The sequence below is a fragment of the Drosophila busckii genome, chromosome 3L, assembly GCF_011750605.1.
Source record: "Drosophila busckii strain San Diego stock center, stock number 13000-0081.31 chromosome 3L, ASM1175060v1, whole genome shotgun sequence".
Taxonomy (NCBI): Eukaryota; Metazoa; Arthropoda; class Insecta; order Diptera; family Drosophilidae; genus Drosophila; species Drosophila busckii.
In genome coordinates, this window is record NC_046606.1 from 5,947,707 (window position 1) to 5,967,731 (window position 20,025).

The 20,025-nt window shown below is 41.8% G+C and overlaps 2 protein-coding genes across 2 annotated transcripts in view; both read left to right on the top strand.

Annotated features, from left to right (window-relative positions):
- The first annotated feature begins 906 nt into the window (after positions 1-906).
- Positions 907-2,410, top strand: LOC108600088. Its single transcript, XM_017987447.2, has one exon. The coding sequence runs from the start codon at positions 1,180-1,182 to the stop codon at positions 2,350-2,352; it is 1,173 nt and encodes a 390-aa protein (XP_017842936.1). The 5' UTR covers positions 907-1,179; the 3' UTR covers positions 2,353-2,410.
- Positions 2,411-10,506: 8,096 nt separating this feature from the next.
- Positions 10,507-20,025, top strand: part of LOC108600233 (CG13716) — a 30,237-nt gene continuing 20,718 nt past the window's right edge. Inside the window, exons 1-7 of the mRNA XM_033293463.1 lie at positions 10,507-10,557; positions 11,001-11,098; positions 13,484-13,698; positions 13,749-13,995; positions 14,885-15,037; positions 19,227-19,474; positions 19,538-19,993. Of these exons, the coding sequence (XP_033149354.1) occupies positions 10,507-10,557; positions 11,001-11,098; positions 13,484-13,698; positions 13,749-13,995; positions 14,885-15,037; positions 19,227-19,474; positions 19,538-19,993 (1,468 nt within the window). The remainder of the gene's footprint in view (positions 10,558-11,000; positions 11,099-13,483; positions 13,699-13,748; positions 13,996-14,884; positions 15,038-19,226; positions 19,475-19,537; positions 19,994-20,025) is intronic.

Here is a 20,025-nt window from a genome sequence, read left to right on the forward strand (position 1 = left end):
TTCACTGCCGCTGATCACAGTCACAGCGAGACAGAGAGAGCGAGAGAGAGAGTGAGCCCGCCTGGCACTTTTGAACTCTATGCTGGGAGGAATCTTTAGGGGCCGGTTGTCGTTAGTTGCATGTTGCAGTTGTTCATGTTGCAGCGGAAACAGTGTCAGGCCATTAAAAGCGTTGCAAGCGTCAACGTGGCAGCGTAACGACGAGAGCGAGGGGAACCAACTGGCAGACAGCTTGGCACTCTCATAGGTAGAAACATGAATGTGCGACATAATCAAACGCAGACGCTTGTGTAATCCAATAACTAAAATGACAACTGCCTGAACAACGACACACACACACACACACACAGTCCTGTCACAGTCTGTCGTATGCGCTCTCTCGCTCTCACACTTTGCTTGCGACATTTGCGCCAAAATGCCAGTGAAATGCGAACAGCGTGAAAATCATTAGCCCTGGCTATGAAATTTCTGCTGAAAGAGTCTGCCAGATTTTTATTTTTTTTTTTCATTTTTGCTCAGCTCGTAGAGCTACAGTAAGTCCTGTCAAACGCTCAAGCCAACTCATCGTCAGTTCAGACGTCAGACAGTTGACATTCATCGCAGTCGCGCGCTGAGTGAAATTTACAGCAGTGTGGCTTGCATTTTAGACTGACAGACTAACTAGACTAACTATCATTAGTTATTCACACGTTATTTTATAAATAAATTAAATTTAGAAAGGCCTTGGCTTACTTTTCTAGCCCGAACTCGATTTAACGTTTGCCATTTAGTTAACTGCTGATCAACAGCATACCCAGTTATGCTCTCATTACGTATACGCTACGTAAGCACACACAGCTCTTGGCACATGACGTATGTCAACAGAGTTAACTTTAATTTGACTATTAAAACAACAATTACATACAACACTGCGTGTGTGTGTGTGTGTGTGTGTGTGTGTGTGTGGCAGCAGAAAATAAAACTGCGCACACACTGTAATTCATAACGTCAGTTACCCCAAGTGTGTCTGCAGCAGATGTTTCTGTCGCTGTCGCAGTCGCAGTCGCTGTCAGTATGTCCAGATCGGAGTTGGCCTGTCGTGAAATCTCCACATTTACTTAATAAAGTAAATTCATATTGTTGTTACAATTCAATTAAAGGAGCGCTGCAAGTTCTGGAAATTACAAATTCTCGTAGGCAATGGAATATCGCACATTAAATTTCTCCGAGTTCACGCTGCGCGCACTCAAAGAGCTCTCGATACACAAGCAGTCGCATATATTGGCCAGCAAGCTGCTGCGTGGCAATCAGGCAAAGAAACTACTGCCCGCTCAGCGTATGCCCAGCTACAAGGAGTTCCAGCGCTTGGTGCAGGCGGTGCATGGACGCAGCCGTGAGGCGCAGCATAGCAAACGCGTTTGCGTCTACGAGAGTTTGATGGAGCTGCGTCGTGATCAGCTGAACGCATCGAAGCTGAAGCGCGTGCAGTCTGAGCTGCAGACTCGCTGGAGCTGTGCGGCCAAAAAGTCGATGCTGAATGTTAGAAGCTTGTCCAGCGTGCTGGAGCATAAGCAGGAAATTTATCGTAAGAATATTTGGCTATTGAAACGCATGAACTTCATTTATCGCATGCATGGCGCTGTCGACAGTTTCAATCGCAGCTTTAAGGCACCGGCGCCCAATCATCACAAGCTTAAGGCCGACGCCGAGGAGCTGCAGCGACGCAACAATTTCTTGGGCTGCCGCCTAATGCGCGTCAAGTCGAAAGTGGATTCGCGCAATCCCTGGGTGCCCTCGCCGGCGGGCCTAATGTTGGAGGCCACGGCGGATACGTTGCGGAAATATCGCAGCTATATGCCGCGCTCCAGGCAGCCGCGGGCCAAGAAGCTGCTGCGCCCGATCATCTACTTTGATCTGGCGCTGGGCAACGAGCGGCCGCTGGGACGCATTTGCATACAACTCTTTACGGAGGTGAGTCCGGAAGTTGTGCTCGAGTTTGTGCGCCTCGCCAGCAGCAATGAGGTGCAGGCGCACAGATTCACGCACATCTTTCCGGATCTGTGGATGCAGGGTGAGCTGACGCCGCACGACTTGAATGCCCTGGAGCAGCATCATCAGAATGCGCCCTCGCCGCTGAATGCGTCGCGTCTAAAGGGCGTGCTCTCGTATGCGTGGCGCCATCGCCAGCATTTCCCACAGGGCGTGCTAAGCTACAGCATTAGCTTCAAAACGTTGCCGTTGACGGCGCGGCGACGTGTCAACTTTGGGCGTGTGGTGCGTGGCGTGCGACTGTTGGAGGTCTGTCGGGACTATGGCACAAATTGTGGGCACCTTAAGAAACGCATTGCAGTCGTTGAATGCGGTTTGCTCTAAAGCGAACAGCCAACAGTGTGTTGCATGTCAGATAAGCGCACAAAAAAAAAAAAAAAAAGCAGCTGCAACACTTGCAGTGTGTGTGTGACCGCATAAACATGCATGGCTGGCTCAATTTGCAGCAAACATATAATCTTATTTTTGTGGGTGCCCCCACAGCACTCACTTTTCAATTCGCAACATTTTTTTGCTGTTGAGCCACATATAGATGTGACAAAAGAGAGAGAGAGAAAGCAGCCGCACAGACAAACAAAAATTCACTCTAATTTGTCGTCGAATATAGCACACATGTTATGGTCGTTCCACAAACGTCCTGCTAAAAAAAATTTTGCCCAACGGCTAGTTCTTTTTTTTATACTTTAACAAACTGCTAAAGAGTCTAATGAACTAGAGTTATATTAAAATTATAATACCACAAGAGACACTTAGCATAACTTTGAGAGTAATCTATGAACTTCAATTATAACTGTGCAGTTTGTTAATTTAATGTATATATTCTAATTTTCAAATATGTATCTGTTATTATGATAGCTTGACTAAACCCGGTAGAAATATTTAACTTAACGTGCTGTTGTCAGGCCATGAGTCTCCACAACAGTTTATGTGCAGAAATATTATTGCTATCTGAGACTGGAAGAGTAGCGTGCATAAGCCTTTCCACCTATGCCACAGCAATAGTCTAAAATTGTTGTTCAGAGGCAACAACAAATGTTCGGACATAAAGATGAGTCTTGCGTGTGGAAAAAACTAAGATATATATTTTTGCTGGTCCAGGTGCGGCGTGAGGCTGCTATAATTCGCCGTTGAGACGAACCACAGCGCACGATCGCTGGTAAGCACGTCATTTTATTTATTTAGCTGCTAGTTTAGTTACCTCTAATTCAAGTCATGCAACTCGCTACTGTTCGAGAATGGTGATTTTGGCGCTGTCAAAGTAGATATGATCCGACTTGTGCTTTCAAGAAATCGAATCTGAACTGCGCGGCTCAGTTTGTGCTAATATGGTGCAACCCACTCAAACCATTGTCCTTTAAGTGCGATCAGGACTCAGCGACCACCATGTCACAAGAATCAACAGTTCCTTACAGTCCGCCACACAAATATGAACATTCTGTACGACTGGCGCCCGCGTGCGACCAACAGGAGAGCCGAGTGCAATTTTGCTGTCAATTCGGATCTCTCTGCTGATGCTTAGCAGCCGTGCGGCAGCTGGCGCGGGAAATCTACCGTCAATAAGCTGAAGTGGGCGCGCTCGGCCCGGAACAGCTCTTCCAGGCAACAGGGCGCGACAGGATCTCATTATCGAATTAAGACATACAATTTCGCTACGCCGAGCTCTCACAGAGGTATGATTCTCTCTAACGTACATGATGCATGCGGTCCATTAACGTCCTACCCTGCCGCAGCCCTCGAGATTCAGCAAGCGCATCATACTCCGCATATGGTGCATCGCTACTGATGGCTGACGTCCTCGTGCGTGCTGATGGAAGCCGGTGTGGCGAATCTATGATCGTCTCTGACATGCACATATCCACATTCTTAGTGACCACATCCCTCATTGCGCAAAGGTGTGCTCTGACAGCCTAGAACTGCTCGTCCTTTGCGCGGGAGCAACTGCAAGTGAATGTCATACCCGCAACGCAATCACCATTTACCTGATTTGTGCGGAGCCCAGCCTTTACATATCGACCGTTTGGTGGGCCCACCTAATATCGAGGCCCAAATACTACTGTAGTGAGATTTAATAATATTCTCCGCAAATCTCGTTCTGTCCAGCAGCGTTCCGACACCACGTGTGGCGCGCGCTGCCTGACAGAGGTCAGTTAGGACGGAGCGCCCAAGAGCCGGAAATTTCGGCATCTGTGAGGGCGAGGTATATTGAGTGTGTGACCTCCAGACCGCATCTCATTCTTGTTGCGTGTTGTGCGACTCACAGTCCATCCTCAGACGAGCCTATTGAGATAGCTGCTTTGATAGCTTATGGAGATTGGCATCGCGAGACAGCCCTAACGCTCGCGAGTGTGAGTGTCAGAGTTGTTACGGAGACTTTGAGGAGCGTGCATGGCTGAGTCTGGCACTAAGATGGCATGAGTGAGCCAATATCTCTTTACGATATAAATACAACATGCCAATATCGTCTCCTACATGCTGCGCTGCCATTAAGCAGAGCGCAACACTTACGCAACACGACGGTTCTTGGCACATCAGAAACAGTATCTAAAGTACGTCGTGAAGACTGTCCCAAACCTGATAGATAGTTCTAACAAGCATCAGAGCTTGAATGCATCCTGCGTCTATACAATTTCACACCCTATAGCCACAAAGAACAGTTCTATAACCTCTGAATTAAAGTTGAGAACATAGAAACAGACTTTCATTAAAAATACGAACGAACGTAACGTCAGAACTTCAAAGTCAGTAACTCGCATAGCAGAGATCAGCATACAGTCTCAATAGGTTCTTGAAGATTTATTCTTATGCTCTCTGTCAACTTCTGAACCAAAAGCCATAGCCTCGTGATCACTACTTGTCTCTCCTATCTTGAAGTAATGCTCAGATATAAGTGTGTGCCCACGAAACAAAGAATATAAACAACCTTGTTTGTCTTTAAAGATGCATTGCGTAACTATCTGAATCGTTGTGATTCGAGCCTAGCTTTGGCAGGGCCTAAGCTAGCAGTAACGAGCGAAATTTAATGTGCGACTGACATTACCTAAAACGAGAATTGTAATTTCCAGAAACTTGCAGCGCTCCTTTAATTGAATTGTAAAACACATAAAAATACCTCTTGACTAATGCTATAGAACAGTTAAAAATTTATCTGTATATAAATTGCTTACACAGAGGCTGACAATATTTCCCGATTGCCCATGCCCAGCTGCTGAACCGATAATAGAGAAATATTCCAACATCTTGAGATGCAATATTCTGACGTATATTCGGGCTCAACATGCTGATCAGAGCAACAACGACGAGACATGGCTGGAACGATACGGAGCGATTTAATTCATTGGTGCAGACGTAACTGAGCGATATATCTAGCAACAATTGTGTGGATACACAAATGTGTACATATACTGTTGTCATGAGTTGTCCAACAATCACACATATGCAGAATATTAATATCTATGAAATAGCCAACAAAAACATCTACCGCATGCTCAGTTGCACGCCACACGCCGCGACGTGTATTATGTAGATAAAGTGGTGTAATTAGAAAGAGTTAGAAACGGTGTCACTCACGTTGACAATCAACGTCTATGTGCAAGAGTTTGTGTGCCTACGTGCGTATACGTATGGAGCATAAACTGGGTATACTGTTGAACACAACACAGATGACACTCACTATGATTAATTGGCACAACGACTAGAGTTGAGCCATCACAAGTACCACCACACGAGCAATGTCACTATATGTATGTGTTTATTGTGTTAGTACAAACTTAGACTTAGTGTGAAATGTATAATTGTTTAAGTTGTTAATTATTGTCAGCTTAGCGACTCAATATATAATCTCATAGTCCTACAAAACACAGAGCAAAATAAAGCTTCACGCGCGACGAAGCCTCGAACGTTTATTTGGATACTTTGACTATTTTTGGAAAATTTACTAAGGGAATCATAAAACAGCATATCTATATAACATGCATTGTGTGTGTCAGTGGTGTGTGTCGTGTGTGTGTGGCATATTATTTAATTTGCATTTTAAATTGTGACTTTCTTGCTTTGAATTCGCAAATGATGTGTCTCCATTCGGCTGAGAGATGTTGCTCCGAGAACGAATATTTGGCTTGACAGCGTTTAAAGGACTTAGCTGTTAGCCTACGAGCTGAGCAAAAAAATGCAAAAAACATACACCATCTGCAGACTCTTTCAAAGCAAGAAAAATTGTATGCCAGGGAATAAATTTTTCACAGACGCTTGTTCGCATTTCACTGGCATTTTGGCGCAAAAAGCTACGAAAGTGTGAGAGCGAGAGAGCGCATACGACAGACTGAGTATGTGTGTGTGTTGTGTGTGTGTCACGTTGTTCAGAGTTGTATTTTAGTTTTGATTAACACCGTTGGTTTGATTATGTGAACATCAGTTTCTACCTAATAGACTAAGCGTTGAGTTGGTTCCTCGCTCTCGCGTTACGCGCACGTTGCGCTGAAGCTTTTAATGGCCTGACAGTTCCGTGCCAACGACATGCAAAGCAAGGCGACAACCGGACTAAAGATTCTCCCAGCATATAGAAAGATTGTAAGAGAGATCAGGGAGCAACAACGTGTGCAGTGCACTGTGCTGTGTGCTGTGTGCTGGCGGTCTGTGTGTCATGGATAGTCTTCGAGAACAATTCAAACTGTGGCAAGACGAGCACATCTGCGATAAAGTTGTTAGATAAGATATTCCGAACAATCGTACGAGACTTATTATGAGATTGATAAAGCCGTTTATATTTAGCTATTTTGCACACTGCTATGCTTATGCAAAGCTCTGCTCTAATGAAGCGATAATGTCATGTTAGACCCGGAGCCAAATTAGAGACGAAACTGAATTGCGTACGTAAAAGTTGATTGCTAATACTCAATATTGGCAAACACTTCACACAGCAAGGCACGAGATAGTACTATGCCATATACAATTGGTGTGTTGTAAGTCGCTACGACTAGAGACATAAATTAATATAAAATATATCATATGTACAGTATATTCATAATATAAGTACAATCAGAACTAAGCTATACATGTTTAAGAACTATAGACTGGACAACATCACTCACTGATATACACAGGAACAAGATCGGCTTGGACAAAGCTTAGTGTCGAATAAAAAAAATATTATAATAATATTAGTAGTGTTCGACTTAAAAGACCATCTATTTTACAGGCAATATTAGATTTTTTCTATATTCAAACACGTATCATCAACGTTTCTATTACACGTAATTTTTCGAGAGAGCAGACTCTCACTAACTCGTCCCGACTCAATATTTATCATTACTGTGTTAGACTACTCATGCCAACGAAATTCATTTTCTTCGAATATATAACTCTCTACACTTCACCTACCTCTTAGCATATCGTCCAGTATATCAAAAAATTGCGTAAAATATACTGAATTTCTGCGTCCCAATTTTTGTTATACATGGAACCACGCGCTTGAAGCAGTCCTACTTTGAGAGTTTAGATTCGCTCTACAAGAGATCAATGTGGGACGTACATTTCTATGATATATGGTATATTTATTAACTTGATCTTGTACGGTGCAATTGGCCCTATCAAAATATACCCAACCTGACCTCTGGGCATTAGCACGCTAACGCATAAAATATAACTGTTATACACGTCGTACTATGCAGAACTCACTGAAAGTTGAAACGCATCGATGTGTAAAAGTGGCGACTAATCGTTCTACGCATTTTGCTTTGAAGTCAATTTTGCGGTGATGCTGTTTATATCAAAACTTATGTTAGTTGCTTTATAATTTGCTTTGGCATGGTGGGTGCATATAAAACTATACTAAGCGCGCAGAGAGCTCAAAAGTGAGACCACGAGCATTCGCATATTTTAGCTAAAATTTCATCTCAGACAAGATTCGAAGAGAGAGAACACTAGCGAGAATTCTAAAGTGGACGATAAAGCTCAACAGTAAAGCTACAAAACGAAACGGCCGAGAGCTTAAAATTCGAGAGCAAGCCACACAAGGACTGAGCACGCAACATAACAAGACAATTCTGCGCAATAATGATACGATTTCTGTGTGGTTGGGTGCCTAGCTAGCGTGATCATAGTACATAATATTTATTAGTGTCATCAATAGTAACAACGCACACTGTCTCGCAAAGTTCCTATCAATATTGAGTGCGAGGAAATATGACATGACATATAAGAATCTATGGGACGGTATGGTCTTTTACGGAACTTATGAGAGTGTGACATGAGAACTGCCAAAACGCGAAGACAACAACATGAGTAACTAGTGATGAGTCTAAAGTCAACGCGTTAGTAACACTTCGCAGACAGCTAAATCTGTAACTAGATGTTTCTTTATAAACGACTCAATCAAAAATCAGGCTGCGTCGACTACTAAGTCAGTGGTGCAATTGAAGATTCAACTCAAGATCCATAGATAAGCACTTCGAATCTTGATAACTCACTGAGAATCTGATGTCGTTGAGCTATGCACGACAAAAGTCAATTCTGATGTATATGAGAGGACTCACGAAATGAAAAGCGTTCTCATATCACGCCATGAAAGACCACTAAAAATAATTCTAGTTAGTTGAGCATATACATATTCACACATAAAATCACTTTTCCTCAAATTTGTGAGATATTACTTAGCTACAATTTTCAATATTGTAAAAAGTAATAAACTCTTCCTTATTTGCTGACTATAGCTACGAACTTTTGTAGTTAGTTAGTGTTTGTGTTATTTTTGTCAGTTATTTGTGAGTAACAAGCATCTCCTAAGAGTGCTTCGTAGTATGCGTATATCAGTCATAAAGATTAGCTATGTAGAGAGCCTAGCTCAATCTTATCTCGAACAAACAAAGTGGCTCTTTTGATAGAGAACTTTAGATCAGATAGAAAGGAGAGTAACAGGCGTCTGGCTCGTGGTAGTCTTGAACTTTTTGAGCTTTACTCTCTCTAACCTGGCATCATTGCGAATTTTTTGGTGATGCTCGTTAGATGTGTGACATGTTACTAAGCTCAGCCATCGTGAGCTGGAGATCTGTCTCTTAGATATAGGGCTGAGGTTAGTAGCGAGAGTTTTGAGATATTTAATTTGCAGACAACACGCACACACTCACTCACGACATCGCACTCAGCTTGCACATACTGCTAAGAAGCTACTAACTCAGGTTGGCTACGACTCTGTATTTTTTTCTTTAATCTATTTCCAAGTCTTTCGCTTCAACTGTGTCGTCACGCTCTTATATAAATATTTGTGTATGCCAACTAAGCCACGCTTGCATATTCAAAAATAGACAGCTAGCGACACGAGACTTCACAAAACCATACCATGTCCGAGTACATTAGAGTTGCATCTGAGCGTGTGAGCCAGTAGAGCCGTCACACAGCAATGAATAGTGCTTAAGCGGAGAATTTCTGAGACTCTCGCAGAAAAAGCCCTGAGAGATGGACAACTCATTATCGTGAGTCTTCACTGTAGACGTATCGCATCTGTGCTCTAAAGAACGACGTTATTTCTAACGAAATGAAGAATACGCAGGCTACAAATCAAGGGCACAAGCTTCATGGCTCAAGAGCATAGCTCGTAAGTACACGTCTAGGCGATACACTTGTCGAGACGTGCAGCTAGGCTAGGAAACTTAGAGCAAAATGTTCGGACACCTAACAATGCCATTCGGCGGCGCAGCGATTGAACAAATAACAAGATTCGCGGGACCCGCGAGCCTACATTCTTGCTCAATATATGTGGGGCGAGGCTCGGACTTATTAAAGCAAGTTGCTCTGAGAGAGCGACTTGGTCACTTCGTGGAATCCCACATCGAGGCACACGCGATAGGACCTATAATTGTGTTGAGCTTGTGAACAGGTTAAATCTCATTGAGGACTGCACACAGCACTATACTAACCATATGGCACAGAGTCGAGACCTAAATTATTTTCACACAGGACGCCATTGCACCACTAATGACGTTAGTTCTACTCCGGCCGCGCAGCTGATATAACGATGTTACAAAGTTGTGAGAAAGTGAGCACAGACTATATCTAGATTTGGACGATACAAACGCCGCTTCAGGTCGCACATTTGTGTGTAGAAAGAGGAGCTCGTGGTAGGTCGGAGTACGGAAGTGTGGCGCTATGGGCAACAATTCGAGAATATATAAATTTCGTGAGAATCGAGAAGCGTACCGAGATACACTATCGCAGTAGTCATTGCGGTCACAAGTGTTTTACGAGAGTATGCGCAGGAGGATCGTGATGGCCGCGTCACATCTCTAGGTCTGAGTGGAGAGGGCAAGATCATACACACTGTGCACAAAGCATCTCTTGGCACTTAGAATTGCGAAACTTACTTATATATTGTAAACGTGAGAACTATTATTTACTCTGGGTGTGACGACATTACACTGCAGTGAGAGAGGGTAGCCAGTTGAGGGGCTGCACTGGGAGCTCTATTCTTAAACCATAAATCTCAGGATGTTTTCGACGCGCTGTGATGTGTGTGAACAATTCGTATTAGAGCAAATGGTGAGAGTATTATTGCTCCGACTCCTACGAGCCCCAATGATATCGAGTTAGACAAGATTAATTCACTAGATGCAATCAGAGTTGATGTTATGTAGATCGCATAAAGCAGTCTCACACTCGCTCACACCTCATCGTATTATAATAGACCAATTCGAAGGGCCTATTAGTATATACCATAAGTTCACCCTAATGGCCAGGACACTATGTTGTGATTGCGTTGGCTCATTCGGGGGTCGCGTAGCACTCGAGAATGCAAGTCTTTCAAAAACAATAGCCTTTACAAGAGAATGTCCTCCTCCGTGGCTCAGAGCGGCATATGAACACGGCACAGAAGGTTATCTATATGCTCTCTCGCTCTTAATCACACTCGCATTGTAGCGGTGTCACTCTCCACACAACTATACATTCTACATACTATACGATTATGGCAAACTCGCGCTCAGCTTTATCCGACGCGAAGTGAGCCTTTCCGGCTCGTTCTCACCTGGTTTACCTCCTCGGACAAGAATCAGACTGTGGACTTTTTGGGCAATGTGAAGAGGTAAGTGTTTGGATAAGCATTTGACACAGACGTTTATGATTTATGTGTGTGTACAGCACAGTGGTGCAAAATAAAACATACAGTGGCTAAAATATAAAACTTACAGTCAAAGTTTCAATTTTTGAACTTTTAGTTCAACTCTTGCCACTGTTACCTGCCACACAAATAAAGTTGCAGTCTATTTGCTTAACTTGTTGGTCTGACACTGTGTCTGTGTATGTGTGTGTGTGTAAGTTTGTTTAGTGCCCTAGTGGCATATTACGCTTCAGTGGGCTGGTTGCTGGCACCAGCAGCACGCACGTTGGCGTAGTTGCGTTAAGCCAACAACATAAATCCTTCATTTCAAACTTCAGTTGCCGTGGGTCTTTCAATTGTAAACGAAACTTAAATTAATTGCTTCAACATGGCCTACACTGAATGCTAACTGACATATTTACCCACATTGCCCGCCGCACCACACTGCCGCATCACATCGATTTGTGTGTGTGTGTGGGCAGTGGGTTACTCTTTAGCTATGTCTACAATTGTCAGCTGTCTGCTTGCCTTTATGGCATTGCACTTGCATCACTCTCTTGCTATATATGTATGTGTGCCTGTGTGTGTGTGTGTGTGTGTGTGTTGCATAATTTGTCATGCTGATCGGCCTGCTGCTTGACTGGACCCGACATCAAGTGACCGCCTGCTGTTGGCTTAGCTCTTCAAATTTGATTTTTCATACATACACAAGTGTGTGTGTGTGCGCAAAACTGTTGCCTACTTCAAGGCAAGCACAAGTTGCCCACTTCCTGTATTTTGCTTTTGGGCAGAAAAGTTATGTGTGTGGCAGCATTTGTTTCTATTCATTGGAGCATCAAATTTTATGGCGCTGAAAACCCAAAAGAGCGTATGCTGCAAAACGTTATAACAGCAAATAATACGTAGGCTACAAATATGCGAAGCGAAGCTACACTTTACTAGTGAACGACTTTATAGCTAAATATTGGTCTATCGATAATATCGATAACTACTGCTACTATGCATAATATTGCTTTATTACTACTAATTTCACTAAGTATCTGCATTAAAATTAGTTTAATATCTGAACTGCTCTTTTATCGTTAGTTAACTAACACATGTAAGCAGTTTATAGCAACTTATAGTCAAGCAAACTTGTTTAAATATTCATGTAGCTTCATTCATAGTAGTTAACGTATTGAAAACGTTTGCATTTAAAAAGTAGTATACTAAATTGCAAAAATGCAGGACTTTTGTTGGTCTGACTTGTATTTATGTCGAGCAAATATGTTTCCGGCTCAACGCTAATAAGGTTTATGAGTGTTAGTGTTTGTGTGTGTGTGCGCCACATTGCTTTGCTTTTATTTTTAAACTTTTGCGTCATTTTTCTTACGGCTGCCTTTTTCAAAATGAATGGCACGAAAATTTAGTCCTTACGCCTAATTTCTTGCAAAACGCAGACAGCTGAAAGCCAAAAGGGTTTGTTGCTAAGCGCCGCGCCGCGGCTGACAATACATCATGCGCAACAAAGTAGGCAACAGCTGCTGATGCTGCCGCCGCCGCTGCTGCTGGTAGCAATTTTTTGAAGTTGCTTTGTTTTTATTTTTGAACTGCGTCACTAATTTCCGCTTTCACTAAATCAATTCGAGTGGAGCCTAAACAGTCTGCGCTTCAGCTCACATTTCTTTTCGCCTGCGTTTTTGTTCCCAAAGCTTCTGCTTTGAATGAATGGCGTTCTGCTTGGCTACAGTTGAAGCATATCAAACTGCGTTTTAGCACAATTTCAAAACGAAATTTGAGAGAGAGCAAGAGAGTGTGTGTTTATATAGCGCCGCAAAAGGCACAAGGCACAAACAAGCAAATAAAAAAAAATATATTCGTTTGTTGTTGTTGTTGGTTTTGCTTTTGGCTCTGGTCGACGTGTGTTTTGTGGGCGTCTAACCCATTGAGCCATCCATCATTGGATCGTAGTTTTGGTCTTTACTCATTCAAAATTTGACAGCATCGTTTGTTTGTTTGTTTGCTTGTTGCAGCTGTTGGTGGTGCTGCTTTTTTTCTCTGCTGTCTGGGGTTAGCCAATGGTCGAGCGTTGGCTTCAGCATTTGGCTTTGGCCGAAACGGAAACGGATGTGGCACATGCATAGCAAAACCGCACACACACACACACACACGTACGGATGCGAAATAAACTGCTGGAAATGCACAAAAAAACGATATGAAGCTGCTAGATTTTGTTAGGTTTACTAATATAGCGCGCACTTTGAAGCAATTTTCACTTGAACTTTAACAATTAATGCAGCGCTTGGGGGTTTGAAATTCAGTGCATAATATTAATTCATTCCAATTGTATTTCATTTAGCTTTATATTTTTTACATTTTCTACACTGACAGAGGCGCTTGTCCCTGTTCGGTGAACAAAACGTGCGTGGACCCAAATCAATCATGCAACTGCGATGTTAAGGAGAACAAATGGAATTCGGACGAAGGTTACTACCAGGAACCGCACAGCTTGGGCATCACAAACATGTACTTTTTGCAGCAAAAGGATCTGGACGATGAGGCGCAAGGACGCATCACCCTAGGGCCGCTGGAATGCGTCGAGACAAGTGAGTGCAAAAGAGAGTTAAAGATAGAAAACTAACGCACACCCATACAGATACACAAAAGTATGTGGTTACGTTCACCACATCGCAGTCGTATATCGAGGTGCCTGGCTGGCGCAAGGGCGATATTGCCTTCTCTTTTCGCACCACGGGCGAGAAGGCCATATTACTATTCCAGCCACCGATACGTGCGCATTATCCTTCATTTATGGTCGCACTAACTGGCGACTATCAGCTAACATTTAATTTTACACTGAGCACGGGCACTACGCGGGAGCTGGTAATTAACTCTCACCGCAGGTAAGTTCGCTTATAATTCAATACGAACAATTAGCGCAGTTTTTGCATGCTAACTACGAGTACACTGAGAAAAACGTACAAGTATGCATAATAAACTTACCCCACATTCTTCTAAATTAACGCATCCGAACAGACAGCAGCCTAAAATAAATAAATAAACATATTTAAAATATTTACGTATACTTAATTTTAATCATTTGTCAAATTTTTGCCAAATTATTTAGTAATTTAATTCTATTTAGTTATAAATAATTGAATCTGAGCAATGCTTGCCATATATAACTTTTTGGTTTGGATTTTTTAAATACGTAATTAAAATATGACGTATGACTTAATTTAATCATTTGCAAAAATTTTTGCATATAATTTTGCTAATTTTTTCTACTTGAGCCTGCAATATACTAAATTTTTTTTAATCTTTTTTAATACACTAATTTAAAAATTTTACGTAACTTAATTTTAATCATTTGCAAATTTACCATATATTTAGTATTTAATTCTATTAGTTATAAATAATGAATCTGAGCAATGCTTTGCCCTAATAACTTGGTGTTCTTTTATAAACTTATTTTAAAATTGACGTATACTAATTTAATATTTGGCAAAATTTGCAATTAATTCGCTTTTTTCCTTTTTACTGAGCTGCCATAGTAACTTTTTTTATCTTTAATACTTAATTTAAAATATTTACGTATACTTAATTTTAAATGTGTCGTCTTTTTCTTGTCTTCCTGACTATCTATAGTCCACATTAAACAAATAATGAAATGACGTAGCGCTTAGAGCATTGAGTTTTAACATTTAATCATTTAATTTTATATTGCTTATAAACGATTTATATTTAATCTAATGCTTTTCTTGCTGTGTAACATACTTTAATTGTTTGCAGATTGAATGGCGGTGAATGGCATAAAATATGGATAGACTATAACCAATATCATGTGCGCTTCATGATAAACACCGATTACCAGATGCTCGATTTGCTGCCCGAGGAGGAGTTTGGACCATTCGAGGGCAGCATGTATATTGGTGGCGCCACATTGTGAGTATTGAAAATGATATAGTGCTGTGGCAGGCAGCATAGAAATTCGTAGCAAACGTTTTTATTGCTGCTTGCAACGCAGCAGCAGCAGCAACTGTAATAATAGCCAACTGTTAAAAACGCTGGCGTTAAGCCCATGCTATGCGACTGACCATTGGCCATTGGCCATTGCGGTTAGCTGCAATTTATTGCGGCAATTACGTTTTAATTATAAACGCGCGACTAACTGCCACATCAGGCAGACAGACAGACAGACAGACAGACGGACAGACAGTTAGACAACAACAAAGACATCGAAATGTGCAAGCAAAGTGTTACCCAAGGGCAAATACTAATGCTATTGAGAGAGCAGCGAGCGCAAATACTCCTAAGGGTAATTTCTGTGCTCGTCATTAGAGCAAATTGCAGTGCAATGCACTTGACCAGCTTAAAGCAATGATTAGTCTACTAACATATAATCAAACTCGAGTGCCAAACAAACTGGCACAATTAATGATTTGATTTTGGCACACGCAACTCAAATATTTCAAAAATGTACAATTTATTTTCATTTACATTTTTCTTTGCGCCCGCACATCAATGTAAAGCGCTCTGTGCTGTGTATCAAAAGAATTGCCATAATTAAATTAAGTTCATGCTGGAAATTCATTTCAAAGTCATTATCAATAATCAAGCCATGGCAACTGCCACCTCTCACCCCAACCCCACCCCACACACACACACACGCACGCAACGCGAGAACAAATCTTAGCGTGCCAGTTGCCCCTTTGGCAGTTTGGCGCACTTATAACGCGCTTATGCTTGATTGGCATAATTTATAAACTTTTTTCTCACACCAACAAGACAAGAAGAAATGTGCAACGCCATAGATATGCCCACAGCTTTGCATACTGATGGTGGCAAAGGGTGAGAAGAGGACTAACCTTTTTGTTGCTTGTGCAAAGCGCACTTAACAAACCGTAAGCATTTTTAAGTGTGTGTGTGTGTGTGTATGTATGTGTGTGTTGCGGCACTTGCTTAATTATTAAAAATGCGCAAAATCAAATTGAAAAAAAAAACACACACACCGCAAGGCATTTCAGTAAGATAAAGCTTAAATTTCAAATTTTAGCTACAAAAAAGATTAAATAATTAAATAATTAAGTAAGCAAGACTTGCATGTGGGCATTAACTTTATCTTGTTTTATATATCATTAATAAATAATTAAGTACAATTGATTGAGGCTCCATTAATAGCAACTACAAAGTTGCTTGTTGAATTGTTGTTAACTGCTTGTCCCTATTCAAGTGCCTGCGAGTGTATTGTACACTCTCCAAAAATGATAAGCAGAATGTGTACACATTTGCACTTAACCTCAAACCCAGAGCGCGTAAGCCTCCTTGAATGGCCAAACCATTCATAAAATTTCGATGAGCGGTAAACACGCAGAGTAATTAACGGTAAAGTGCTGTGCTTTATATAATAAAAAATAAAAAACGCAAAGCATGCGCCATATTGGCCATGGCTGTTGCCGCCGCCGCCGCTGCAGCTGCTTGAACGTCGGCGGCCAATTAATGAGTTCAATTTATTTATACAAAAAAGAGAAAATATTTTAAAATGTGTAAAAATTACAAGCAAAGGAAACGCGTGAGGCAAAAATATGGCGCTGCACTTGCTGCTGTTGCACTGTCAGCTTGCAGCCAGCAACAACAACAAGAAGAAGAGGAAGAACAAGGCCAACAAGGTTGTAAGCCATTAAGCGGAATCAGTGCCAGCTCATAAATAAATGAGTTAATCAACATATTGACGCACGAGACGCCATGAGACGCCAGAGACTGTGCCTTAAGCCTCAACGGGAGGGGCGCCGACTACTATTTAAAGCTCTTGTCTACAAGCCACAGCAATTGATGGGCTTTCAATTAATCCCGCGAGTCAGATTGCGGCATGCCATAATGGTTATGCATATACAGATACTTATGATGTGCAGCAGCAGCTTTAAAATAGATTAAAGTGTAAATTTAAACTAAATTAATGGCTAATAATAAATCATAGGTGGCGAGCCAGCTGATCGTGTTAGCAGAAGATTAAAAGTGAATGTATAAAGAAGCAAGAAATTTGCTTTAACTAGCCAACAATAACATTATAATATAATATAAAGCTGAATGTCAATTAAAGTCTTTATACACACAAAGTTCATTTTACAATTTGGTAGCAAGAAAAACGCTGCGTCTAATTTGCTTTAATTTAATTTAATTAGTACTGAATCTCAATTTAAGTCCTTCACACAATGTTCAATTTACAATTGGCCCACTAATTGTCTAAATACTTAAATGCAACAAATTGCGCCAAAACAAAAGCCGCTAATGTTTGTTGTAATTTGAGGTTTTTGTTGTTGGCCACAACACAGCTGCAGGCAGCTGCTGAGGCGTTGCGCCTGGCTATAGTCTAATGTCCTGTTGATCATTTGCACGGTCATCGATTACACACACACACACACACATGGATAAAAAGGCGTGCCAAATATGTGAATTATTTGCAACGACGCTGCAGGCAACAGGACAACATGTGGCAGCAGTGGCGGTCGCGCTCGTTGGCTCGCTTGGGGAATGCGAATGCGAGTGAATTGCAATGAATGAATGAAAAGTGCTTAATTGCTTGTGACGGTGTTAAATAAATTCTTAATTGCTTCGCACTTTGCGCGTTTGCAACGTTAATAGGATTTTCGTCTGCGCAACACTGCAGTCGAGGCTAAGGCCAATATACAGCGCCAGCCACCCAACCACCCACCCACCCACTTGCAACGCATAGCGCTGTAGGCTGTCAAACTTCTTTCATTTCATTGCTGTTAATTTGATGTGCATGTGTGCGTGTGTGTGTGTGTGTTGCATTTTTTTTTTTTTTGCATTTCGGGCAGTCAGCGTGCAAATCCTTTTAGCCAAGTGTCAGGCCAGACGACGTGGCACATCATTTGCAAGGCAAAGCGCTAAATTTCATTTTACACGTTACACGCGGCGTATGCGCAACGTGCAGTTGCTTTGCCTGTCGTTGACGTTGTACGTCAACGTAAATGAAATTTTGTTTTATGCAACACAAACAACCAAAAAGCCACGCCCACGCCCACGCCCCTTTGCCACATAACAACTAGCGTTAGTTGCTGTTTATTTGTCCTCAATAAGTTTAGCGCTTAAGCAACAATTACACAACTTAGCAAACAATTACGACAATTGCACAGAAAATAAAAACAGTAAAAGGAAAAAAATTGAAAAGTAAAAGCGTTTAAACGACACAAGCACAACACAAAAGTTGTGCAATTCTTTTTATTTGTAACAAGAATTTTAATTTTGCTTAGAGCACTGCAGAGCAGTGGGCGTGGCAGGAGGAGCGGCAGCGACTTGTAATGAAATTTACATAATTTAAAAAGACATTCGAGCAACTTTGCTTTTGGCGCTAAAGTTGACGCTCAGCACGCGCGTATAAACAAGACATTTCCGCCACTTTAATTTTCAAAAGCTTACACTTGAGATTTTATTGGCCAATTCATTGTTGGGCGCTGCTACAGCAGCAGCAAAAGCTACAGCTACAGCTAAAGCGAAAGCTGTAGCTGAAGGGTTTGTGCAGCAGCAAAAAAATAAAGTTGAAAGTGTAGGGAAACTTGCAAATTGGAGGGGCAAAGTTAGTTGCCAAGCAAACTAAACTAAAGACTAAAAGTGAATTCAAAATACACTAAGAAAGTTTGACATATAAATTTGGAATATTACTTAATAATAAAAATGCATGTGCATGTTTATAAAATTTATAAAAAATTCTTATAAAAATTTAAACTAAAGCAACTGAAGCTCCATTGAACTGCAGCAACTTTGTATTAGCTTCAAGTGTATAAAACGCAGTTCAGCAAAGGTTTACAAACAAATTGCAATAAGAAGAGCAAAAAAAAAAGTGACAGCAGGGGTAACTTTTACTTTAGCGCCCAGCGCTCAAAGCAATTCTTGATACCCAAAGGCATTGCAGTCGCGTCAGCATTGAGCTGAAAGTAACAAAAGTCGCATAAATTTATTTGCATAAAGTCAGCGTCGGAGTTGGAGTCGGAGTTGGGAGTTTGCAGCTTAAGCATATAATAATTTATGTTTGTCTGCTTTCAAAGTTATTGAATAGTTATGACATAATCCCAACTGAATTTTGCATTTTTTTTTTCTTGCTTTTTATTTGCAGCGATTTGTTGAAGAAGCTGTCGGTTAAGGCGGGCCTTATTGGCTGCTTTAGGGGGCTGGTGGTCAATGGCGAAATACTCGATATCTATAGCTATATGTCGGTGCATCTGTCGGAGATTATTAAAGACTGCAAGCCGTCCTGTGTGCCGTCGCCTTGTCGCAATGGCGCGCAGTGCAAAGAGCTCTGGAGCAGCTTCAAGTGTGTGTGCAATAATCCCTGGGCGCATATTGGCGAATTTTGCGAGACAAGTAAGCGAATCAGCGACAAAAGCAGCACAAAGTGTTTGCAACTCATTTTACATTTGTTTGCAGACATCAACGAAAAGGCATTGACCTTTATCAATCGCGAATCCTTCTTAATGCGCAACTATTTTAGCGTAAGCACCACGCCCGCCATTTTATTGCCCGGCATCGAGGGCGAACGTGAAATGCTCAAAGGCATTCTCAGTCAGAATATTCTGATCAATCTGCGCACCTACGACACCAACTCGCTGATACTCTATGCCAACGATCATTACAACAATTTCGTGCATTTGTACATCAGTCCGAGCAGAGAAATTGTCTTTCTCTACAACTATGGCGATGAGATAGTGAATCTAACGCTGCTGGACGAAACGCTCATGGGCACGCTCAAGAGCATTCAGGTGGCCATAGTGCGGGGCGAGCAGGAGACGCGCATGCATGTGAATCAGCGCAGCGTGAGCATTGAACGCGGCACGCTGCTGCTGGACGAGTACGCCAATAGGCCCTGGAGCAATCCCGAAAAGGGTGAGTAACCAAAATCCATGCGCAACTAAAAG

What these genes read in the sequence shown, in the direction of transcription:
- LOC108600088 (XM_017987447.2), top strand. Translation starts at nt 1,180, where the DNA reads ATGGAATATCGCACATTAAATTTCTCCGAGTTCACGCTGCGCGCACTC.